At 44.4% G+C, this 26869-nt stretch overlaps 1 protein-coding gene across 3 annotated transcripts in view; it reads left to right on the forward strand.

The window, feature by feature from the left end:
• Positions 1 to 26869, forward strand: part of METTL9 (methyltransferase 9, His-X-His N1(pi)-histidine) — a 145282-nt gene that overhangs the window by 74718 nt on the left and 43695 nt on the right. For all 3 annotated transcript variants that reach the window (XM_069210311.1, XM_069210312.1, XM_069210313.1), the window contains exon 4: positions 26561 to 26745. In XM_069210311.1, coding sequence (XP_069066412.1) covers positions 26561 to 26745 — 185 coding nt within the window. The remainder of the gene's footprint in view (positions 1 to 26560; positions 26746 to 26869) is intronic.

Genomic DNA, 26869 nt, shown 5'->3' on the forward strand with positions numbered 1-26869 from the left:
GCATCTTTCACAGCAATGCATCAGTCGGACGTTGTAAACCTCTGAGTTCCCACTAGCCTTGCCGTATCTTACATAGGTTCTTCTATATTTCAACAGAATTTCCACTTAAATTTACCATCCAAGGGTGTGGATTGGCACCCTATCAATTTGTGGAGTTGTTAGTTACAGCCTGTTCTTGCTGTTTAGGAGTGATTTCAAACTAAAACAAATTGAAAAACGATGCTCTTTGGCCAACATGCTTCTTGCTCATAATGCAATTGTTGGAACGTTGTAGAAGATGTAAATAACCCCTCACTTACACATTTTAATCTTTCCCCTCTTGCCTAGAACTTAATCTGCTCATCTATCTTAAGGAAGTTGACATTAAGGCCGTAAAATTACAATTTTATAGAGTTATTGAAGACTATGGGCATGCTTTGTATTTGGCTGTATTAATACCGCCCCTCCTCCTCTGCTGTTTCAGCTATTAATTCTTCCCAAAAGAGGGTGGGACATTAACAGTGGTTACGGGGGGAATCCTGAGATTCCCCTGAGAAATTAGGACCTCCTTAGGGGAGTAAGTAATTGCAGGTACCATTCCCACCACAACCCCATATCCCTGTAAATTCCTCATTTTGCCCCAGAGGTCACCTGCTAAATTTCTTCGGGAAACCAAACTGATCTTCAGTGTTCCTGCAGATCTCAAAATTCTGTTGGGCTAATAGCATTTCCTAGTTCACCTGTCAGGGCCCTTGATAACTGTATCTATTATTTATCTAAACCCCCTACTTCACTAGCCTGCTGCTTGTGTATGACTGTGGCCTGTTCATGATCCTGTCTGCAGTCCATACCGGCTACTCTGTACCTATCTAATTTTTCACTGCTGCATTCCGGTCTATTAATGAACATCCCCAGCAAACGTTTTCCTGACACATTAGGTGATGGAGATACATAACCCTTTGACTATATGTGTGCAGCCCTCACAGGCATCCACTTTCGATCCCATATATTTGATATTTATATAAAAAAGCCTCTCTAAACGACGTGGAAAGTGGTGTCTTGGTATGCAGAAGCCCAAGTTGGGAGCAGGTCAAACAACCTCAACACTAGCTGGAGAGGTGAGTCTTCAGATAAGATCATGTTTGAGTCTGCAACCTGCTGCATACTTTCTTGCCTCAGCAAAAAACCTATATGTCCTCAAACATGTCTAATAGACACCGGAGTAGAAAGAATACATTCTCTTGAGACTATGCATAGGTCTCCACACTTCTCCAGTCCTCAGGTTTCACCCTCTGCTGCCATGGACTTATAGGAATCTCCCAGAGACCCACAACCTTCATTCTCCTCTCATACTGCATGTTTAATACAGTTGTGAAACCCCCATGAAGCAGTACCTTACAACCATAGCAATCATGGGGCCTAAAGGTACTGTAAATAATCTTTGCATCAAAAGGGTTTCACCCATATAATTTCTTGGCTCTCAGACCCCCGTTTGGAGGGGAGCACAACAAAGTCAAGAGCTACTGGGCCCTAACCATGGTGACTGAGGTCATTTACCAGTGGTGTAATGGTGTCCTGGCTCTTCAAACTTGGCCAAGTGCAACCCTTTCAGCACTTGCCTCTCAGGGTAACTAAGGCAAGGAGTCCAGGCTTCTGAGGAACTAGCCGACACAGTAACATAATGTCTAGGCCAGTGCTCATCTTTTATGGAAGAGAGTACTAGGGTTATAATCACTCGTATCTGACAGTGAAGCACTTCACCCCCTTCTCCTTGCACCCCTCTCTTTCCAGCTGTGATTGAATTTCTGTTTAACTCTTCCATTAGAAAGTGCTGATTTCAGGCGGTGTCCCCTCTTCTCTGAGAATGGCTGTCATGCAGGCCTCGTCTGCGTAGCTGCTCTTTGAGTACTCTGTGGACCTCTTCCTTTCCTGATCAAGAAAAACTTGAGACCTGAACGAAGTGGGGTGGTTTGGGTCTCCCATTTAAACAAATTTTCCAGATGTGACGTTGGTCCAAAGTTTAAGGCTTCAGAATCAGTTTGAGTTGGTTACTTAGCATGATATTAGGGTCAAAGTAGAAGTCAGGATACCAGTTTCTCTGGCGTTTTGGCACAGTGGGCAGGCCTTCAAGCCCATTTACCATGCAGGGTAGACTCCCTTCCCGATATTGGCTTAGAACTCTCTTAAAATTAATGTTTTTCTGCACTGTGGAGCTTCTCAAACCTCATTTTACCTGGGATTCATTCACCCTACTCCAATAAGGCTCCTAGGGTATTGCTGTGGAACTATCAATACTTTCAGGTGATTCCCACAGAGTTGGCATATACAACTTCAAGAAAGAAGACTGCATGTAATTTAACTATGGCAAGACTCTCCTACACAAGAGAGCTAGGACACCTTTCACTTCTTTTTTGTAAGGTAATGATTGCACAAACTCTTTAGCCACAGTTTGTATTTTGGCATGCCATTGAAAGCAATAAGAAGCCAGAAGTGATTAGTTTTGTATCCAATTGAAAGTGTTTTGTTAATGATATTTGATCTTGCACTAATCTTGCACTGATTAAGGTCATCTGCTGCCCAGCCAAATCACCAATACAGGCATAAAAAAAAGCACAGAACCATAGATTGCAGGACCAGGCAAAATTGAAGTCTATAGCATAGCTGAAGTGTTTCAAATTTGATAAGAAGCTAGTGTCAAACATCAGCTTCATACCTTTCGCAGTCTCATCCTTAGTAGTGATTTCTGTGCTCTCTCTGTTGTCAGCGTTCCTTTTCTATGTAAATGTAAGGCTATTCTGAATGCTTCCTTTAACTTTCCCAGCCTCAGTGTTTGACGAACGTTATGCCAATTCCACTACACTTGCAAACGTGGTTGTTGCAACCTTCTTCACCATCAAAAGAACATATCCCTTATAAACCACATCTCTGGCAGACTTTGCAACTTCAGTGTAAGATGCAGGACAGCAAGAGTACTTCCTCAGTAATTTCCAGGACAATCGCAACGCTTATAATAAACCATGTCAACTAAAAGCAGGTCTCTGGCATGTCCATATACCCTTTTGGCGTTAGTCCCAAATTTCAAGACCTTACACCACATGCAGTTAGATGAAGCTGTGTCTTGCTGCATAACTTAAGGTAAGGGATTGACAGTGAACTGCTGCTGTTGGCAGTTTGAGAAAGGAATTCATTAAGACCTTCTTGTTAGCAAGTTGCTTATTTACCCAAATTTCCACATTATTGCAAATTGCAGAAAGAGGTGTTTCCCTATACATGTAGTGGTTCATGAAGTTAAATACCAACCCATCTGCAAGCTGGCCAGATGTATCAGAAATAGTGGAACTGATAATCTTGTATGAGAGAGTATAGCCACACTTTTATTATATTTTGTATTTGAAAATTGCAGGCATGAGTAGTTGAAGTGTTCCACCAGCTGTACTTTCATTCACTAGCATCTGAACAAAATAAAAATGCCAATACAATTGCCCGAAAATTATCACGGAACAATAAATAATGTAGAAGTCTAATTACAAACTGCACTTTTGTTCCCTTTTTTCTACAGCCCATGATGTAAATCATGCATGCTGACCAAACATCTTTAAAATGTGGGGGGCCTGGCTAGCAAGATGGCCTTAATCCGACTGTCATCCTGCCACCCGTCTACAATCTAAATTCTCCTTGTTGCTGCATTGACACAGGGAACTTGGGGGAAGCCTGGAACCTGATGCTGGGTCCTCAAATGCGAACAGATAGGCAGATGCAGCCTGAGGCGTAGGCAAGGCAGAGAGAGAGAGAGAATGGCAGCTGTGGTCTGGGGGTATGTATAGCCAGTGCGGCTGGGCCTAGAAGACTGTGTCAGAGACTGCGGGTGCATGAGGAGCCCTACAGGCAGCGAAGTGCATCCTCCTGCCGTCGCGGCATGGGAATCTGACCAGCCTGGCATGTCCCGCTGGAGTGCGGTTTAAGTGATGGACCTGCGGGTGAAGCCCTGGTGATGGCGAGACACCAACAAGGTGAGTTCCGCCTGAATCCCCGGTCAACACTGCGGCTGCCGCCGAATTGGGGGGTGCCACGGTCCCTGACGTGCACTCCCTTGGACCTGGTGTGGAACTACAGACCCAGCGCACCCAGCCTTGAGAGACCTTGAGTCGGAAACTGCTGCAGCAGGGGTCCGTATCGGATTCCCAGCACCCAATCACCTTGATTAAAGCAACAGTAAGGCGAGAGGGGCAAACGGTTGCAAACCTAGGGAGATTAAGGAAAGTGTGGGATGTCCTCAAGAGTGCTGGCACAGAAGGCCAGAGAGACGTGCATCTTGTGGCCTGAGAGCTCACCCCACCACCCAGGCTGTGACGAGCACCTTGGCTGAACTGGTGGATTGGGGACAAAAGCGTCACACACAGCCTAGTTTGACTATACCTAAGTTGATAGACACCCAATCCCCCCGCCCCAGGCCACCCCCTGTCTTTTGCGTATCATCACCGAATGATCATATAATAGCAAAAAGGGCAGCCCAGTTCACAGGGCAAGCCCATTGGTGTTGCATGTGGGCCCCACCCCCTTCTCTTCTGGAAGATCACCAGAACCCCCTTGACTGCAGCAGTTTGGTACTAGTGGGAAAGGTGGGGGGCATCAGGCAAGCAGACTACCAGGCGAGGGACCAATTGGACCACTCACCACTGTTAGTCAAACTGGGGCATCTTAAGGACAGGCAAGCCATGAGTGGAGATTGAATGCTTGGGCCCTGAGGGTTTTGAAAGTGGCTCGTGGGCTTCGAGTCAACACCAAGCTATATTTTACAAAAAAAGCCAAGGGTCAATGACTTTCAAAGTGACACTGTGGGAGGCCTTTAAGTTTTTTCTACGAGATAGGGCACAAAACTTAATAGCGCAGAAAAAGAAGAGGAGAATGTAAACTTGAAGAGCTGTAAACTCAGATATTACAACTTGAGAGCTCCATGCGACTGAACAATAAGCCTCTCCTCCTTAGATTGATTGCTTCTCTACATGTGATAAATAGAGACCTAGCAGAAGAAAGGGCCAAGAAAAACATGATGTATGAATCTGGGGGTAAGGTTGGGAGATTGCTTGTGTTGCTCAGCAGGAAAGAACAAGAAGCTAGATGGGTATAGACGAATCAGGCTGATACGAAGGACATATCCAACTCAGATGCCCAAACTGTGGGGGATTGCTCACTACTATGTACAGCTCCACAAAGCTCAGCCCCTATTAGGCCCCAGTAAAATTGCCCGCTACTTGGCATCTATACCCTGCTCTGAGATGGGCAACAAGGCTAGAGACTCCCTAGAAAAAGACCTGACACTGGCTGAGGTACAAGCTGCAATGGGTCATCACAGGGGGGGGGGGTTCAAATACCTGGGAATCTTCATGAGAGTGAGGATTGAGCTTTGCTCCAACCGGAACGTAGGTAGAGTCCTATCGAACTTCCAGTCTGATGTGTAAGATGGAGAGGGCTTCCACTTACGCTGATGGGACGAGTAGCCCTTTTCGAAATGATTACCCACCCTAAATTATTGTTTGTTCTCCAAAATACATACTGCCCGGTCCCTCAAATGGTATTTAACAAAATTCATGGAGAGTTGGGGATGCTGTTGTGGAACGATGCCCAACCACAGATAGAGGCCACGACATTACAGTACAACCCTTATAATGGGGGGCTCTCCCTCCCTGACGATGAGGATTACTCCTGGTCAGCACCGCTGCTAAACATCACTGATTGGATCTATGTCCCACAAGGCTGCCAGATCCTTCGCCTTGAGTGGGACTTGTTGGGACGGAAATCCCACCTACGTTATCTGTAAGGAGGGCCAAGCTCTCGCAGCCTCCCCCGGCCACCGAGGTTGCAATAAAGGCATGGCATATGACCACTAGAACACTAGACTGGATGCACAGGATAACTAGAGAGATGACTCTGTGGAAAGGAACATGGTTAAGGGAACTGCCAAAACTACAGGGCTTTGAATCATGGGACACAATAGGCATTTCCATGGTGGTAGACATCCTTGAAAATTAAGGCGTTATACCCTTCTCGTCAGCACAGCAAGAGTACAACCTACACTCGTCCCAGTGCTTTAAATAGGCACAGCTGCGCCACGCAATGCAGGCTCGGGGTTGAAAGACCTTGAGATCCCCGAATATGCCACACTAGAAGGGAGTATAATGATGGCAAAGCTCAGAAGGGGTGCTATCTCATACACATATAAAACGATTAACAATAACATGCTGGACATTGAGTAAATTGAGAGATAAGTGGGGACAAGACTTGGGAGAGCTTGAGGACTTGGACTGGAAGACTGCACTAAAGCACCCTCGAGAAGTAGCCATTAAGTCCGGTCTCCTCCTGATTCAGTTTATGATCCTCCGTGGGGCATACTATGACCAACAAAGATTGCACCATTTGGGGAGGGCCCCCTCACTATTGTGCCTGCGATGTACAGAAGCGAGTGGTTCATTTATACACACGCTCTGGGAATGCCCTAATATTCAGGTTTACTGGAAGGTTATCATTCAGGAACTCGCAACAATATTAGAGGTGCCGTTTCCACTGGAGCCAAAGTTTGTCCTGCTGGGTGTTAGAAACTTGGTCTCTAGTTGGCAGAGGTGTAGAACATTGTACAAGGAGGGACCACAATCCTAGTCCGGATAAGTCACAAACACAATCCCATTTAGCTTGTGTTCACCCTCTGGTAGCTTGGTACAGAGCAGACAGGCTTAACTTAGAAGGCAGTGTGTAAAATATTTGTGCAATAACTCATACGGTAACATAGTGAAAACACCACAAAAAGTGCTCCACACCAGTTTTAAAAAAATAGATAAAATTTATCTGAATAAAAAAAGATCAAAATTACAAAAATCAAATTTGCACAAGTCGGTATATCACTTTTTAAAGATTTAAATGGGTCCCAATCCTTAAGAATCAGTGGTTGTAACCTTGTAACAGACAGTACCTGGGAAACATAAGACACTGTGTCTGATTTTCCGGCGCGGCACAAACGATGCGTCATTACTTTCCACGCTGCACGGTGATGTCGATTTCCAGGAGGCCAGCCTTGCTTCCTCACTGCGATGTGGGGATATTTTGACGCTCAGGGACGATGCATTGAAAATCCTTGATGCGCAATAGAAGAAATAGGTGCCGTGTCAATCGGTAGGCGATGCTGTGATTTTTCCACCACAAGGCAGGTGCTGTGTCGATTTCTGCAGGCGTTGCGCCTATTTTACTGATGCACATGTGTAGGAAAGTACCCTCTTTCTTGGGATGGTTACCCCCATTTTCTGCCGGTTGACAGTATGTTTGACTGTGTCCACTGGGATCCTGCTAACCAGGACCCCAGTGGTTATGCTCTCTCCCTTCTAACTATGGTAACTTGTACCATTTTCACCCCACATTTGGCATACTGGTGCCCCAATGTAAGTCCCTGGTATATGGTACAAGGTACCTAGGGCATTGGGGTACCAGAGGATCTCCATGGGCTGCAGCATGTATTATGCCACCCATGGGGAGCACATGCAAAGTGTTCCTGCAGGCCTGCCATTGCAGCCTGTGTGAAAGGGTGTCTGCACCCTTTTTCACCATAGGTCACTGCACCAGGTCACTATAAGTCACCCCTATGGCAGGCCCTCCTAGCAAAGAGGGCAGGGTGTAAGTACCCGTGTGTGAGGGCACCCCTTCACTAGCAGAGGTGCCCTCACGAATTCCAGTGCCATTTTCTTCGTGAGTGTGGGTACTGAAGATAGGTCACTACCTATGTCCAGCTACATATTGGTAACTCCGAACCTAGGCATGTTTGGTATCAAACATGTCGGAATCATACCCCAGTAATGTTGCCAGTATTGGAAATATGATTCCATGCGCTCTGGGGTCTCCTTAGAGGACCCCCACCATTGCTCCTACCAGTCTTTTCCAGGCAGCCCAAGCTGCCACTACCCCTCGGACAGGTTTCTGCCCTCCTGTTGCTTGAACAGCCCTTTGGGAGTGGGGGGGCGGTAACACCCTCTCCCTTTGCAAACAGGTGTTACATTACTTGGAAGGGGTAGCCTTCCCAAGCCACTGGAATGCTTTGAAGGGCACATTTGGTGCCCTCTGTGAATAAACCAGTCTACACCGATTCAGGGACCTCCAGTCCCTGCTGTGGCGCGAAACTGGACAATGAAAAGGGAAGTGACCACTCCCCTGTCCATCTCCACCCCAGGAGTGGTGCCCAGACCTCCTGCAGAGGGTCTCTGAGTTTTGCCATCTTAAATCCAAGGTTGGCAAGGACCTCTGGGAGCATCTGAGTGGCCAAGCCAGGCAGGTGACTTCAGAGCCCCCTCCTGATATGCGATCACCTCGCTAGGTGACCAATACTCCTTACAGGGCTATTTAGGGTCTCTATCTTGGGTGGGTCCTCAGATTCAGCATGCAGGATTCCAGCAGGACTCCTCTGCAACCTCCACTTACACTTATAGCCACTGGAAACATGACTGGACCATTCAGGAACTGACAATCTGTATCCGCAAAGTTTTCTATCAACATTGTTTCCATGGCTCCTTCCAGCTTCTGCAACATTTCCCTGGCTGTGCATCCTCTGAGGGCGGCAAGTCTTTACTCTGCATGAGAAGGAAGAAGGAATCTCCCTTAGAGTGAAGGAGTCACTCCCCTGCATCCGCAGGCACCTACTGCAACGATGACCGGCTGCGTGGGTCTCCTCTCATTCTGAACTGCATGGATCCTGCATCACAGGTGGTGGTCTAGAGTAGTCCTCTTGGTCCTCTCTGCCAGCTGTCCACCTTTGGTGGAGGAAAGCCCTTGCCTTCCCACGCAGGACAGTACTCCCATTCATCATGTCTCTTGCAGCTGCCAAGGCTTGTTTGCATCTCTCAAAGGGATATTCAGTCTGCGTGTAGCTCCAGCCCTCAGTACGCCTTCCTGTGACATACAGCTGTCTGCGTGGTTCTCCCGCGGCGTGGGATCCCTTTCTGTAGTGGTTTGTGGGCTCCATCTGCAACTTCTGTGTCCCCGTCCTGTGGGACTCCTTTGCCTTCGTTCCTGCAAGCTCTCTGTTTTGCTGAGGGTCCCCTCTGACTGACTCTCCTGGGTTGAGTCCTCCTGGACCTTTCTGGTCCCTGGCAGAACCACTTTTCCACTGACTGCGAAATTGCCTTTGCCCGTGTGTTGCATGGGGTGGTTATGGCATGATGCAATCTACACTTTCAACCATCTAATGTAATCTAATGTAGGTTGTGGAAGATCATGTAAATGGGCAATAGTAACTCAACATGTTCTACAAACTTAGAAAACAGAGTGATAAAAATCTTGAATTTATTGGGGTTCAGAGTATGGTGGGTCAGAGGAGGTCTTATACATGCAATAATTTTTTTACTCTGCTAAAGAGGGCACGACTTTAATCTGTGGGGACCAATAATTTATTTCCTATGGTCTAAGCAGGAGTATACGGTGGCTTCTGGTGTGCTTGAGTAATTCATCTTAGAGATCTTTATATCTGCAATGAAATTTCGAGCTCTGTTAAAAAGTGATCAGATCAGTTGGTACTGATGTTTATGATGTTATTCATGGTTATGATGTTCTTAAAGTGGTGATTAGAAAGTTAGGTATACTGGCTAGATGCCCTTTGATGTGTGGGGGTGTTTATTGCAACTTCACTCACAAATCTCTTACTAAACTCATTCACATTCTCAAAGTTTCTAAGCCATCTCCCCCATCTTACAAAGACATATGCTGCTTGCTTCATATCTGCTTTGTTCCTGTCTTTATTACAAAATAAACAAAAAAACACTGTGAATGCTTCATCCCTCACAAAGTATCACTATATCTCTCAAATCCCTTTTTTCTCACTTTCGTCAGCAATTATTATTCACTCTTCTTCCCACCTTCCTGTCCTTTCTCAATCTAATTTATCACATTCATTTTGCTTTCCTAGTACTGGAGTCTGCTGAAATCACTCTGTCCCTCTTGTCTATTTTCATTTTTTTTCATCTCTTCACACCATTTGATGTCATTGATCTCTCACGTTGCGCTATACTTTAATCAACCGTGGTATCACTGGCACTGCACCTGATTGGCCTACATCCTATTTCTCAGGTCATGCCTTTCCTTTTAAGTTTCTTGGTGCTCATTGCTGTCTTCGTTTCTCACCCACACCAGTAGGCATCTCTCAATGCTCACTGCTAGATCGTCAATGCCCCTTGCTTTATAGAGCCTTCCTTGGCGTCATCATTTCTTCCTTTGGCTTTTCCTATAATCTATATGGAGTTGATCAAAATCTTTGTTGTTCGTTGATATTTAGCCCTTATGTACACAAACAAATACACTGCCTCACAACAATATGCCACTGAGTGGCTATTCACTCCCTCATGTCAATTTTGGGAGTATACTTTGGGTCTAAAATAGACAAGAAAATGTTCATAATCAGCACAGCCAAAGCCACAAGATTTCACCTGCTAAATATAAGTAAAAATCTGTGGAAGCACTTCTTTCTGCACTTACAATGCACTTTTTTTGCGCATTAAGATTCAGCAAGCTGAACTTTTGTACAGCCTATTAGTTGAATACTCTGTTCTTTCAGGTAGTTTAACAAATTTCTAAACTTAGATACCAGGACCCTCTTCAATCTTCCCAAACACTGTTCCACATCACATTGCCTTCATAAAGCTGGCTGGCTATCAGCAAGTATTAGAGGGATCTAAACACGTCTGATGTTGGTCTTCAAAGACCCAAATAGTTCCTACCAAATTATGTGTTAACAATCATAATTTGTGACAGTCTAATTTACAATCTGTGGTTTGCATTTTGCTCCTTCTGTTCACTGGGAATTCTTTAACTCCCTTTCAGATGGGTTGTACTCACTCTTCATGCTAGACTAATTTAACATTGCCCTCATGCAACATCTTATCTCATAGGAAAAGTGATAAATATTCATTCCACTATGCTCATGGTATTGCAGCGTCCTCACTGTAAGTACATATACTGTGATAAATACTTCATTTGTGTTGTTCCATCATTACCAACCAGCCATCCAATCTCTACACAATCTATGAGGCAACCATACAATGTTGTTGAACTATGTACGGTTTCATTATGTTCTTTTGTATGCCATTTCTTGTCAAAGTGTTCCTGTTAAAGAGTAATTGATTTGTATTAAACACAAGGAATTTGAAAACAAAAGCAGACTTAGTATATTTGTTGTTGAAATACACCCTAGAGATTGAGTTACAGATTAGCTTTTAAGACTTAGATAATGTAGAATAGAATAGAATAATACTTTATTTCGTCTTGTAAAAACCATAAAAGTAGCACATACATACATAATTAAACATTTAGCCACATTAGAAAATGCAATACACAGTTCAAAAAAGGCCTTGTTAAAAACAATGTACATATAAGTATTTTTAGAACTACTTCTAGTAGCAACAGGAATAACTAAAGTGCAGATACAATTTGTGGGCGAGTGCTCACATCACAAACCCATAATACTTTTAGGGTATGCTCTAAACCAACGGTACTCAAAGTACGGCCCGCGGGCCGCCAGCGGCCCCACGGACCTAACTTGGCGGCCCGCAAGACGCACACCAAACGCAATAAACAATGGCCGCCGTATGTAAACATAGAGGAGGGCCGCGGGAGCATGCTCCCGCGGCCCTCCTCTATGTTTACATACGGCGGCCATTGTTTATTGCGTTGCCCTGACGATCGTGGAAGCCAAAGCCCCATAAAAGTCAGCGCTTGCAGCTAACTTTTACGGGGCTTTGGTCGTCTGCTTGCTGTCACCGGCTCCACGTCTGCTGCCGGCCTGCCTGCCTGCCTGCTGTTCCAGATTTGTGGCATCTTTACAGTGCTTTGAGTCAGGTAAGGCTCTTTGGTTATTTATTTATTTGTTTTTAATGTAGTGTGTGTTACTGGGGTAGGCGTATGAGCAGATTGCGCTGTGTGTGTGCGCTGTGTGTGTGTTACTGGGGTGGGGTGAGAGCAGATGGCGCTGTGTGTGTCCGCGCTGTGTGTGTTACTGGGGTAGGGGTGAGAGCAGATGGCGCTGTATGTGTGCGCGCTGTGTGTGTTACTGGGGTAGGGGTGAGAGCAGATGGCGCTGTATGTGTGCGCGCTGTGTGTGTTACTGGGGTAGGGGTGAGAGCAGATGGCGCTGTGTGTGTGCGCGCTGTGTGTGTTACTGGGGTAGGGGTGAGAGCAGATGGCGCTGTATGTGTGCGCGCTGTGTGTGTTACTGGGGTAGGGGTGAGAGCAGATGGCGCTGTGTGTGTGCGCGCTGTGTGTGTTACTGGGGTAGGCGTGAGAGCAGATGGCGCTGTGTGTGTGCGCGCGCTGTGTGTGTTACTGGGGTAGGGGTGAGAGCAGATGGCGCTGTATGTGTGCGCGCTGTGTGTGTTACTGGGGTAGGGGTGAGAGCAGATGGCGTTGTGTGTGTGCGCGCTGTGTGTGTTACTGGGGTAGGCGTGAGAGCAGATGGCGCTGTGTGTGTGCGCTGTGTGTGTATGTTACTGGGGTAGGGGTGAGAGCAGATGGCGCTGTGTGCAGATGGCGCTGTGTGTGTTACTGGGGTAGGGGTGAGAGCAGATGGCGCTGTATGTGTGCGCGCTGTGTGTGTTACTGGGGTAGGGGTGAGAGCAGATGGCGCTGTGTGCAGATGGCGCTGTGTGTGTTACTGGGGTAGGCGTGAGAGCAGATGGCGCTGTGTGTGTGCGCTGTGTGTGTGTGTTACTGGGGTAGGGGTGAAAGCAGATGGCGCTGTGTGCAGATGGCGCTGTGTGTGTTACTGGGGTAGGGGTGAGAGCAGATGGCGCTGTATGTGTGCGCGCTGTGTGTGTTACTGGGGTAGGGGTGAGAGCAGATGGCGCTGTGTGCAGATGGCGCTGTGTGTGTTACTGGGGTAGGGGTGAGAGCAGATGGCGCTGTGTGCAGATGGCGCTGTGTGTGTTACTGGGGTAGGGGTGAGAGCAGATGGCGCTGTATGTGTGCGCGCTGTGTGTGTTACTGGGGTAGGGGTGAGAGCAGATGGCGCTGTGTGCAGATGGCGCTGTGTGTGTTACTGGGGTAGGCGTGAGAGCAGATGGCGCTGTGTGTGTGCGCTGTGTGTGTGTGTTACTGGGGTAGGGGTGAGAGCAGATGGCGCTGTGTGCAGATGGCGCTGTGTGTGTTACTGGGGTAGGGGTGAGAGCAGATGGCGCTGTATGTGTGCGCGCTGTGTGTGTTACTGGGGTAGGGGTGAGAGCAGATGGCGCTGTGTGCAGATGGCGCTGTGTGTGTTACTGGGGTAGGGGTGAGAGCAGATGGCGCTGTATGTGTGCGCGCTGTGTGTGTCACTGGGGTAGGGGTGAGAGCAGATGGCGCTGTGTGCAGATGGCGCTGTGTGTGTTACTGGGGTAGGCGTGAGAGCAGATGGCGCTGTGTGTGTGCGCTGTGTGTGTGTGTTACTGGGGTAGGGGTGAGAGCAGATGGCGCTGTGTGTGTTACTGGGGTAGGGGTGAGAGCAGATGGCGCTGTATGTGTGCGCGCTGTGTGTGTTACTGGGGTAGGGGTGAGAGCAGATGGCGCTGTGTGCAGATGGCGCTGTGTGTGTTACTGGGGTAGGGGTGGGAGCAGATGGCGCTGTGTGTGTTACTGGGGTAGGGGTGGGAGCAGATGGCGCTGTGTGCAGATGGCGCAGTGTGTGTTACTGGGGTAGGGGTGAGAGCAGATGGCGCTGTGTGTGTGCGCGCTGTGTGTGTTACTGGGGTAGGGGTGAGAGCAGATGGCGCTGTGTGTGTGCGCGCTGTGTGTGTTACTGGGGTAGGCGTGAGAGCAGATGGCGCTGTGTGTGTGCGCTGTGTGTGTGTGTTACTGGGGTAGGGGTGATAATAAAAATGTTTTTCAAAATGTCCCCTTTGTAGGTTTGTAGTTATACCTGGATTCAAAATACAGCATTGTTTAGCATTTTTTGAAAAAGGGGGTGGGGTGGTTGTCCCCCCTCTAAGCCCCGCCCCCCGCTGTCACTTCAGTGCGGCCCTCGGCCGCAAACCATACTGCAATTTTGGCCCCCGAGAAAAAGTTTGTGAGTACCCATGCTCTAAACCCTCTCTAGTGATTTACTTGATCGAATTCTCCATGCCCAAAGTAAAAACCTGGAGCCAGCAAACACAATGTACTCCTTTGTGTCACACCTAAGATTCCTGCAAGCTTCCCAGTAAAGTTCTGTGTCCATAAGCTTGCATAATGGAATGATCCACCTCTGTCGGGCAGAGGATAACTTGGACAGAAGAAAGGGAAGTGTTCATCTGTCTCTAGGGACAATGGGCAAATGGACAGGGGGCAGATATGAATCTACTTTTGTCCCATTTAAATGTGAATGATCCCAGTGGTAAAATCTCATATTTGAACTTTATATACAGACTTTTAGCTTGAGAGGGCCAAATCCAATGGAGGTAGGGCTCAAAGCAAAAAAATAAAAAATTGCAAACGAGAAATTTTTGTGTGATACTTCCCACTTTTTGTTTGTTCCTTCTTAGATAATATACTACTCCATAGTCTCCTGTTTTTAGTATTTTAGCGAACTTTGTTATGAATGAAAACATAGGTTGCGGGCTACAAGGAAACTGCAAATTAAATGATCTTCAGATCTGCAGAAACTCTGCTATAGCTAAGTTCTTCACATTGAAAAGGTGCACTGCTTCCACTACTCCCTCCTACCGCCACTGTCACACAAGAAATACAAACTGTTTTCTCTCACTCTTGCAACTTGCCCCTTTCCAGCCTATCCTCTTTCAAAGAAAAATGTTGAAAAGACCTGAACAAAGCCCCCAGACTTTCCTTAGGGTTTTCGTTGCCTCTAGAGCTTCTAACTTAAAGCTGCATTTCGATCAGGCGTTCCATAAATCAGATCATTATCAAATAAATGCTCCTTGTAGACTCCGATACCAATCGTTTTTCAAAAGTTGATTCTCTCCCTTAACTTTTCTGAGGTAAAAGGTCACATCATCAATTGTTTTACTTGTGGAACCCAATTCTGACTTTGTTTTTTCACAACACAGAAATAAGAGTTCAAAGACAAACTCCAAGGATAGTCTTAATTGCTAGGGTGTTATTTCATGTCCATGGGGTGGTAATTCTCACAAACATCAGCTGCCTCTGCCGATCCAGACCAAGAAGAAACAGTCGGGTGATTGTACATGAAGCTGATTCTTACTAGATGCATCAAATTAAGCACAGGTGGCAAAAAGACAGACACACCTCTACACAGGGCATAGGAATTAAGCAGCACCAAAAGCCAACATTTATTTTTTGCCCTAGATAATTTTATTTTTTGTTGAACTTCACCAAAACCTACTTTAATCCTCTTGACCACCACTAGTTTTTTTTTATTTATTTGTAATTTTTCATAACATGACATTAGAATTGAAGGATTCCACGATTTCTTTTTTGAAGCAAAGGAGGAATTACTACAGGTTGAGAGGGGGATGGAATGTGAAATCTTAGGAGCTTCCTGATATAGGCTGAGTTAAAGTTCTTTTATCCTCTGAAAAGTAGTTGTTTAAACACTGGAGTGGAGGCTTATCACCTCTGACAAAAACATTACTGAACATAATCCTGCATGATTAAAGCATCAGGTCCTAAACTAGACTTCGAACCTGAAACCAAAAAACAACCTGACAAAAGAGCTACAATGTCCATAGTAGAAGGTGGAGGATCTCCTGCAAAAACAACCAATATAAAGGGTACAGAAAGCAGAGATCAGTCAGGACATTTACTCTGTATATTTCAAGACACCAAAACCGGACACATCACTGAGACCAATTTTGGATCTCCGCTTCTTAAACAAATTCATAAAAACACAAAATTCAAGATGAGAACGGTTCAGGAAGCCATCTTGCAGCGGCAGGTATAAAGTCAGCACCAACGGTTTGTTAAAATGTTTGACTTTGGTAGCAGCATACTTAAGAAGAAGATAGGGAATGCAAGTGTACCCAAACCTATACTATTGGCTAATAAAAGCGAGCTTGTTCACTTAAAGCCAAAGGAGGCTAAAGATAGTCATGCACACACTGCACATTCTAGGCTTCTCAATAAATGTGGCTACATCTTAATTGAGGCTGGAGACAGAAAAGGTGTTTTTAGCATTATGACTCAATGCATTGGAGGCCAAAGCAATCCCCACAACCAAGAGGATCCTGGCATTGACAGAGCAAGCCTGCCTTTGCCTGAATGGACAATCTCTGCCAGGGAGGACAGTGGGAAAACTGATGGACATGATGACCTCCTGTTGATCCCACATGCCACATTACATATGAGATTATTCCAAGAATGCATACAGAATCAGTGGTCACAAGCAATGGGTGGTTGGGAATATCTAGTGCTTCTTACACAGAAAGTCCAGAAGGAAATGGCCTAATGGAGCCAGAGCAGATTATACAGATGTACAACTATCTCCATCAGTGACCATGACCACAAATGCATCCCACATTACATGGACAGCACACATGGGCACCCTGAACATCAAGGGTTTCTGGAAAAGAGGGGAGACAGTATAACACACACTTGCTAGAGCTAAAGACCGTTTTCCTTCCCTGAATAGCCTCCCAGACTCTGGGAAGGGGAAGGACCTTACAAATCAAGACAGACAACACAACCACAAAGTTTCCTCAATAAGCAAGGAGGGACAAAGTCATATGCACTGTCAAAACTAGCCCAAGACATTTGGAAATGGACTCTCCAAAAACAGATAACTTGATAGCAATACAGCTATGAGGTATACAAAACGTAGAGGCAGGCCAACAAATAACTGTCTTCCACAAATAGAATATGAAACAAGTGTTACCAAAGGTTTCTAAGAATAGGGTACACCAGAAGTAGATCTGTTTACAACACCAAAAAAAACATAAAATGCCATAACTCTCATCTACAAGAGCAAAAAGAGCCGGTGATGGACAGAATGCTGAACAATGCAAGTATTCATCCCCCAGTCATTGAGATCTTGGTTTAATCCATAGTTTTTTTTGCCCACCACTCCACCCTAGTTTGGACCCAGCCATATGCAAATCAATTGTGACCCTGTTTCCCATGGGAACAGTCCAGCCCGGACTGCCAGACCAGGTCCTCTCTGAATCGGAAACAAGCATCCTGGGACTGGTCTTTGGGTATCACCCCTCATCAGCTAGGCTAGCTTGAATCCAGTGGTGCAGTGAGCACTGGACCCATCTCTGGGCATACCCTTCCCACTCAGGGCAACAAAAGCAAAAATAATATATGATGGACGGAATGCTGAACAATGCAAACATTCACCCCCAGTCACAGAGATCTGTGAGAATCCACCGTTTTTTTGCCCACCTCAGCTTTGCATCTAGGCACCCACATCACCTGTCCTTGGAGAATACCATATTGATAAACTTGTCAGAGAAATAGGCCTGCACGTTTCCACCAATACTACTGATACTTCTAATAATAAAACCAATGCAACCAGTTAAACATGATGCTAATCTCGAAGGTCCCACAATGGGCAAGAGAAACATTGTTTTCAGCCTCAATAGAAATGTCACAGGGGGAAATTAATAAAGTTCCCAGCCTTATAGGACCTACGTTCTATGCAGAAGTCCGAGGTATATCATCTGGAGCCAACCAGCCTCAGCCTAGCATCTTGGATCCTGAAGACTTAGAATTTGGGCGTTTGGGCTTTTCAAAGAGAGCCATGGGCATTCTAAGGCAAGCTAGAAGAGCAAGCACAAGGAAGCTATGCATCTAAATAGAAGAGATGCGTCTTGTGTTGCAACAGAGAGGATTGTATTGACAATAGAACACAAGACAACAGTCATTAGACATCTAACACAGCTGTTAGATGAGAGGTTAGCCTAGGTTTGCTTAGCATCCACCTGTCTGCTAAATTAGTATTCATGAGGGGACACATAGGTTAAAGCTTTTTTAGCAACACCAGTCATCAAAAGATTCCTCGAAAGAGCACAGAAGAAAGCTCCTCGCTGATCTACACCAACTCCCATGTGTAACCTTAACCTGTTGCTCACACAGTCAATGAAGGAACCCATTGAACCACTGCATAGAGCAGAACAAAATAAGTCGTATATCTTAAAACAACATTCCTAATTGCAGTTACATCACAATAAGCACCAACACGCCGGAACCTTACCTATAGCTCCACAAAGCCAGTGTGGCCATGCAAACTAACCCATATTTCCTGCCAAAGGTCACATCACATTTCCATGTGAATCACAGTATTCAAATGCCAGTTTTTCCAATAACGAAAGACACAAGCAGAAAGGGCCCTCTGTATCCAGAATGTCCATACAACACTCTTGTATTCTCTGAAAAAAAAAAAAAAAAAAATTAGGAAGACAGGCCCATTTTTTGTCTCCAATTCATAAATGAACAAGAAATCAACAGTAACAAAAGCCACCATTGTACGATAGATAGTTGAACCTTTCAAATATGTTACACAAATGTATGTATTCAGTTAGAAGGAAAGCGTAGAGCCCATTCCACATGGGAAGAAAGGGAGCTGCCCTTGCTTTCTTAGCAAACATGTCCATTAACAACACATGTACAGCAGCCACTTCCTTATCCATACAGACTTTCACAAAACATAACTGCGTAGACATTCAAATAAACAAGGAAGGGCAGGGGGGTCAAGGATTATTCAAAAACCTATTTATAAGCACGAACACATTTCAGCCCAGCTTAAAAAAATAACGAAAATACTGCTACAAAATCAATGCACAACATATAAATCCAGTGAAGATTCTGCTTCAGAATGAAATGCTTACTTGCCATAAGTGTAGTTGTGCTGCTTGGAGATTTTTCTGAATTCAAATGTGACTCTCCGGGCTCCTCAAAGAAATGAGGTGTCTTACAAACTAACTATGGAAAAAAGCTTTAGTCATTAAAAAAGGGAAGCCTAAGGTAAACGTGCAAAATTGCCAAGGGAAAAAAGAATCTGAAGATGACGACCAGGGACTTCCAGGGTGTAACGTCACAAGTGGACAAACATGTCACCAGTTGGTGGTCAAGAGTGCTAAAAAATGAGAAACAAAAAAGAAATGGACTGAGAATGAAAAGAGAAGCAATCTGGATCCCATCAGTGGATGGTGGAATTGTGCGCAGCATGTGAATCTAGAAAATATTTCAACCTTTAAACAACACCTAAAGTTAATTAAACATTTCAATATTTGTGTACATTTTTGTATACAAAAATGCATGGAAGCTTTCTCCAACATCAATTTTTATTGAAGCCCTTTTCCAAAGTCTGTGTGCTGCCCTGGGCCTAGACCCTTTGCCACTGTCTGTTTGCAAAGCAAACAAGCATAGCTGAAAGTAGTTTTTTGCAAAGACAAGTTTTTGGAAACAAATGGACTATGCAAATATAAGTTTTAAGAGATAATTATGTGGGGAACCTAGACCTGTAATTCTGTGGTTTTGTGATATGTTTTTATAAAATGTTAGTACAGCGAAACAGAAATAGAATGACTCCTCCGTTAGTGGTATAATTTACCTTGTGTAAGCACAGGTGTTTTGTTCTGTACTGTTGACACAGCTTGGGCTACACCAAGACTTAACTTTTCTCAGTGCCGGTTGGATTAACAAATCATGCCAGAGACCTCTGCACAGGTGTGGAGTGAGAGTGGTTTCTGATTGGTCCAAATCATATCCTGAGGCATAGTGTGCTGAGTACAGAGATCTCTGTAAATCTTGCCCTGTAGCACATTTGCTTTTTGTGTGTTCTTTAAGCTGTAGCATTCTGCTGTTTCAAACAATTCTCCTGAGTTACTGGACATCTATAGGTCATTTCATCACAAGACCATTGGCTTAATTGCTTACTCTAAGGAGCATGATACCTCATCAACACCCTTACATTGAGAGATGAATTAGTGGCCTGCGGGGGAGGGTTTGTGTTTGTAGGTTGTTTTGGTCTGAATGCTCATCTATTGCTGTCTGCCTACCTATGAAGACTTCATTTCGGGTTGAAATGTAGGCTCCACTCATCTTAACAGTTGTGCGTACACACATTAACCATCGAGGGCATATTGATGGAAAAGGGCATGTATTCTTATGAAAATGCCTAGTTTGTAATGTAATGTTAATGTGGATTTGTAGGGCATGAACTTGTCACAGTGAGGGTATCCAGGTGCTAAATGTGATAAGATCTAGGCTGCTCAAACTAGCAGTCTGAGTGGAACCAGGGCTCTCCCACAGCATTGGCCGCCTCAGTGAGGATGCAGACTCCCTGAAGTAGCGGTCGTAGGACATAGTGCGGAGTCACCAAAATGGAACATTCAGGTGTGGTATGAACTTTGCAAATGGAGACAATAGAATGTTGGATCACATTGAAATTGGCAATGGTTGTTGCGATGAGACAGCAGATGGAAGGGGTGTGGGCAGATGGCGAGGGAACTTCCACTGTCTGAGGTGGAACATCTACCTGAAGAGGGGAGGGCACCTGTCAAAATGAATTCTTTGACATCATTTGCTAGAAACCATACCTTAAATGTATTTACACTAGGAACATCAAAGGTACGCAAGCCAGAAGAATGGACTCTTATTGATTCAGTAAAAGTAAGGAATGTCAGCATTGTTGTTGAAAGAGAATCATTTTCTCTTGTGCTCACATTGTTCTCTTGTGTACTTGTTTTCTAGCAGAAACCGATATATATGTTCTCGAAGTTGTTTATCTTTCAAGACCAGTAATGTGGAGAGGTCTGCTCTGGGACAGTTTGGCAAGATGTCTGATGTGTTGTGTTGCATTTGGTGTCTTCACATAGGTTTTGGTTGACCTAGAAAAAGCACCTTATATGGGGGCATGTCAGTGATTTAATGGATAAGCCGTTTTCTGAGCGCTACATATGCTCTTTGAAGAGGACCTCTACAAAATACATATTTCATTCACAAGGTTATCTCTGATTTTACAAAAAGAGGACACATCTGTCCTGTCCCTTTTCTCTGTGGCTCATCTTTCTAGGCTTAAGACCTCTTGAAATTCTTTAGCGCTCATAAATTCTACTTTGTATTTCTAAAAGATTAAAACAAATTAAAGTTTTATTGCAAAGGGCAATCTAGCTTCTCACCTAGGTGTCCGGAAGCGGAAAGGATGACTAAGAAAAGACAGGTGTAAAAAGTAAATTCTAGATCCTGAAAAGCCAATTTTTCAAGGCTTTATGGAAAAAGTTAAGGTTAGAATTTTTTTCGCAAATACGGAAGACTCCTTCCGGCCTTAGCTGTCATACAAGAGAAGGACAAACGCGGTGCTTGGACGAATTCTCTGCTTTGCACTCATAAAAAATATAAGCCACTTTTAGAAGCCAGTCCTCTCTAATCTCACCTAAATTTCTTGTAGGTCAGAAAGTCCTGCTGGAATAAAAGACCTGCTTACCTGTGAAATCTGGCGCAACCAACGTACTCCACCCAAGGAACCTGTGATTGTCCATCTTTCACTTTATCCAACAACAGAGCTTTAAATAATTGAAAATTGGAGGCAGATCAGTGGGTGTCCAGAGTACCAATTCTCAATCACTATGCAGCCCAGCCTGAGATGCAACAACCTCCAGTTCAGAAATATTTTTTAAAACCAAACCCTGTAGATTGTGCTGTGCTACGTATTTGGGAGCAATACAGCAGTGAAAGAAGAACTCCTCACACCCAGTTGGACCCATCCTATTCTGTATTATGTGGCACAACTGCTATCAGCCCCGTTTCATGAAGCTTCCCCCCCCCCCCCCCCATCAAATGTACGCCTTTAATGGTAGACCAAAAGCAGCATCACTGTCTTATTTATATCCATGCACTTATTTTGATTATCTGAAAGATGGCCATGTGTGCCTGCTCCACATGCACTTTGCACATGCTACTTTCTTGACACCGGATCTAAATTTAAAGCCTGTTGTTCTTCTTCATTGGTATCTTTCGATATGCCCGCAGTGGAAGAGTCTGGATGCAAGTGTGATATGAACTTTAGGAGTGTGACCAATTTGTGTAATTTGCTTTCCGTAATTGCACAAAATTACGCAAAATGTAGATCCATCAATTTGTGCTATAGTTTAGTGCAAAATGTCTTTGCGCTCGTCTTAGCACAAGGATGCTTCAAATAAAACTGTCGCAAACAGCCGCTCATGGTCTCTTGTTCTTGTGAGTTCGAGGTAAATGTTTACCATTAATTGCACCATTTAGTAGAAAGTTTTAATTGCAAATGGTGCAGAATTACGCAAAGTGGCCTAATGGGGTAACTGGGAATTTTAATTTAAATTTCAGCCAGGCCTACGTATGATTTGTGTATCAGCCTATGTATTCTTACCATCACATCCTTTTTTTACAATCATCCAAAACCCTGTTCTCCACAACTTTGTGCCTTCTCAAAAACTACTCGTTAACAGTTGCATACAAAGAGAGCTAGAGAGATGCATGCATTGATTGGGTGATTGCAATGCACGTGGACTAATGTGTCTGGACTCTCACCACACCACATAACCATCAGGCACCCAACCTCTCAATTCACACATTCCGTGTTCTAAATTAAGAATGCAAGATTTGGCACACAGGTCAGTAATCTTTCGTTTTGCGCTGTTTTTTTTCCTTCAAGGTAACCGCAGGGGTCTGCTCAAACGCCAGGATTATGAAAGAAATGCTTCCTCAGTGCTGCATTCTTCACTGTGGCTACTTTGTATTCCATTCAAGGAACACAAATCACATTCATTATGTGAGTGTTTTAATGTGATGGCTCTGTCCTTTAAACTCTAGTACCATTTGAGCACTGGCTGCATTTGTGTAGCTCTTCATGAGAGGTACTATAGAATGAAGTACGCCTCGCATTCCTAATGGTGGAAGTCACATGATCCCTCTCAGACCTTTCTGAAAGGCAGTAGAAAATTAAGCATTTACAACAGAAAATGAAAAATCGGTCTCATTTTTTCATTTGCTTCCTGAAATACTTGTTGACTTCCCACATACCCCATGGCAACCTTCAGCATCTACGGCAAACAATATATACAATAGCCATTTATATAGGTCAATGTCAACTAAGTGTCAGAGTAATGTTGTGATGAACTGTAGTGTTGCCTTACTCGCAGGTGCTTATTTTAATCCACTTTAGAATTATGTGATTGTAGACTGTGCAGATGAACGTCCTCATACTGCCATCCTTCCCTTTTTCGTTTTTTTTCCTGGCCACTTTTGTTTATTTGTGTCCTCTGACCCAGCAGCCTGCAATTCCACTGATGCTTCTCAACATTTGTGTCAAACTATAGTTGCATCAGAAATGAGAATTCACTTTTTACCCTCTAACGACGAATCCTTTTACCCCTACCTTCCAAAAGTATGGAGTTAAGTGCTTCCACTTAAGAACCTCATATGTGGTCATGTCTTTGCATATAGGATAGGTTTTGTGCTGTAGGTCCACTGTGATTTTGTTACATGCTTGTGTGTCCATGTGCTGTGTTCGTGGTAGGGACACAAATATTGCAAATAGGATGGTGGTTACTCTCCATATCACCTTTTTTGACAAATCAACATGATGATTCTTTCCACCTTAAAACCCTGTATCCCATCAGGGATGGTTTCGAGAATTCATGTTGCTATATTGCAGAGCAGACCTTTGTGACAGAGTAAAAGATTGATGATAACCTGTGTGACTATTTGGGCAACTGTGTCCTCAGATGCCAAACTTGAGCAACCCATGCATGATATTTTGGCTTATTACTACCTGAATCCACATACATGAGGCCAGCAGTGCTGCCCCGTTTTGTCCTTTGCAGTGGACTGGAAATGGGAGAGACCCCACTGAGAAAGTTTGATCCAACTGTGCCTGAACTCTTGGTGAAAACCTCCCTTTGGCACATGTTTTAATGCCATGTAAGGTGGCTAAACATCGATGGCCATAAGTATGCTGTTTCACTCATGGCACATCCTTTGATTGACCCTTGCCTCTTGTCAGCATCCTGCTAAGCTAAAAAAAAAAAAACGATTACCTGTGTTCATCTGAATTTCTGGAGAACATCTGTAAATTGAATGGAGAGGGATGTCTGACCAGAAACATGAATTTGAAAATTATTTCTCCTCTGTACCTCATTCACTAAGAATGAGACCCCACATCTAGATCATTGAAGATTCCCTCCTCCTGTACCGTGCTGAAAAGATTTGTGGTATACTGCTCTACAGAAAGAGCTTTCTGAACTTGAAGAACAAGACAAAAGCTGGGTGCCTTGAACCTTCCTGGAACCACAACAGCCTGGAACTATTTGGCTGAGTTCCAAACCAAGATACCTTCACCGGAAGATTGAAGACATGCCTAAAGCGGCAAAGGACAGCTATCACTTTCAAGTCTACCTCCAGATATTCCTGACATTGCGGAGCTCTGTCTCAATTTCCAGTCCAAACCTTTTTCCATTTTGCCAGCAGTGGTTTGAGAGTGCCCCATCGAATGAGTCCTTTTTGACTCTTCCAACTTTCATTTACAGCTTAAGAGATCTTGCTTTTAAGAAGACCCCGGCCTGTATCCTAAGTCTACAGTTGCAGTTGGGAACAAGTGGGTCCATTTGGTGCTCGAGGTCTTATGGTTGCCCCTGCCGCGCAAACATTTGCAGCATACCCAGCTGTTTTCTTGACGCAGGTCCCCGAAAATTCTTTAGACCACGAAGGTGGAATATTAGTTGGAATTAGAAGTTGGAATATTATCGTGGAGACTAGTTTGAACTGCAGCTGATCATTGTAAAGCTGTGTTTGGCACCACCCTTTCACTGAACATTAGTTGGGTTTTCCAGTTAACAGGAGACCCAAACCTCGAATTCTGTGCCAGTTGCTTTTGCAAACAAGAAATCTTGTGTTGGAGAGTCTTCAGTTGGGTGGTAGATTTTTTTAATTTTAGACAGTTCGGTTAGCTGCCTGGCTGCAAACCCCCTGAATTGACCGCCACCCTTTGCATTGGGGGTACTGAGATACATGACAAAGGTTAGACATATCACGAGAGACTGGAATCATTAGTAAGGATCTGTCTTAACACCTTTAGCCAATTGAGAAACATTGCCTGTAATTTGTAACGAGGCTCTTAAATGTACTTAAATTGCTGAGGGCTCCCGTAAAATGGCCAATAGGATAAGACTGTGCCATCGAATGCTTTTTAAAATAACAGAGAAGTTCTTACCTATGGTCAATAGACCCCTGTGGACCTATATAAAGATACTTCCTTCTTTCGAGTTTAGTAGTTTCATCAACTAATAATTGTGCTTACTTGAAGTACGCTTTGCCTCCTTAATGTAGTTGATATATGTATTAATACGATGAACAACAATATGTTTGAAAAGAATAATAATAAGTATTGTAAAAAAGGTTTTAGCGTGAAGATGATTGCTAGTCCAGGGTGGAACATGCCTGAATGTGCAGTTACTGTTCCCATCAAACACGCTGCAGCCTGAGCTAGCACTCAGCTGCTGTTTTGCATTGCTGGTCGTTTTTTAGAAAATCATACCCATCTGCACATTTGGAGAGAAGCTGTTCCAAACGCTCAGTGATCAAAGCATATATATATACAGATAGACTGCCCTGAAGGCACTTCCAGGATGTACTTTCTCCCACCCACTTAAAGGCACTTACAGGCTCCGAGCATCTGCACTTGTTCTATTGAAAAGGGGGCTAGCCTGCACTTTCCAGCTGAGCTGAAGTCCTTTCACCGGGTACCACTCCCCAGTAGGCATGTACTATGGTATAATGAGCACTTGGTCTTCTTGCTTTTATTCAGTCGTTGTCTTTGTCACCTTCTGGTGCAAAGACCCCGCATGGACTCTAGCTTTCTCCGTACCAACCACGTTCGCTTCACTGTGTCTGCCGGAGGCCATGTCAATCCATTTGCTACTCTGGACCCACCACTTCTGCTGAGAGCGCTGATTTTACATGATTACCTACTGATCTGTGAATACAAACTGGATTTTATTCTGGTGTGCAATTTCTCTTATATTTAAATCTGCAGTTGCAGAGGAAAGTACATATGCTGAGTTTCGATGGTGTGCAGTTGCTTGTGTATTTTTTGTGCATTCTTGTTCAGGTACAAATCGTAGAAATAGTGTGGGGTGTCCTTCGGTTCCAGTGGTGGCTCAATGGAGTCTACAAAAGTCAAACAGTGAAAACCACTGACCTAACGTTTTAGAAACATTCTGCAGCTTGAGCCATTCTGTTTTGGTGCGGTTCTGACCCAACTGCTCAGTGTTTTATTGCACTTTATTGTTTAAAAGAGATGCATTTTAAACACTGGGTTTGGGGGTTTGGCTATCCCACATTTGTGTGAGGAGATTATTAATTACTAGAATGATCACAAGAATACTTTACTTTTCTGCCAGCCATGATTTGTCATCCTTTTGTTCTGAATTGTTCTGCTGCCAAAGGTGGATCCTTGAGTGTGAAATGCCCCTAGCTTCTGTTTCATAAAATTCAGACCTCAAATACCTTGTCATTTTTGTAGATGTAAATTAATATTGTTTTTTTAAAAGCCTGATTGTACCTGCTTGAAGATGCAGGTTTGATTTTGTTTTTGTTGTATGTGTGACTTGACTCGCGTTACTTAACAATGAAACCCAATACTCTCTACATTTTGTTCTAGGGTACTTGAAATAGACGAATGGCAGAACACAGGATTCCAATATGATGTAATCAGCTGCTTGAATCTTCTCGATCGCTGCGATCGACCTGTGACTTTATTGAAAGAAATCCGAAACGTACTGGAGCCAACTAGGGGCCGAGTCATTCTTGCACTGGTTCTTCCCTTTCACCCATATGTGGAAAATGGTATGTAGGCAAGGAAGGTTACCTGGCGCAACTTGAGTTCAATTATTGTCCCTCCCTTTTTGTCTCTGTCCGACCATTTAAATGCCTCTTGTTGATGTGGATTTTTGGACTATATGTATTTATA

This window comes from Pleurodeles waltl, chromosome 10 (genome assembly GCF_031143425.1).
Source record: "Pleurodeles waltl isolate 20211129_DDA chromosome 10, aPleWal1.hap1.20221129, whole genome shotgun sequence".
Classification (NCBI taxonomy): domain Eukaryota; kingdom Metazoa; phylum Chordata; class Amphibia; order Caudata; family Salamandridae; genus Pleurodeles; species Pleurodeles waltl.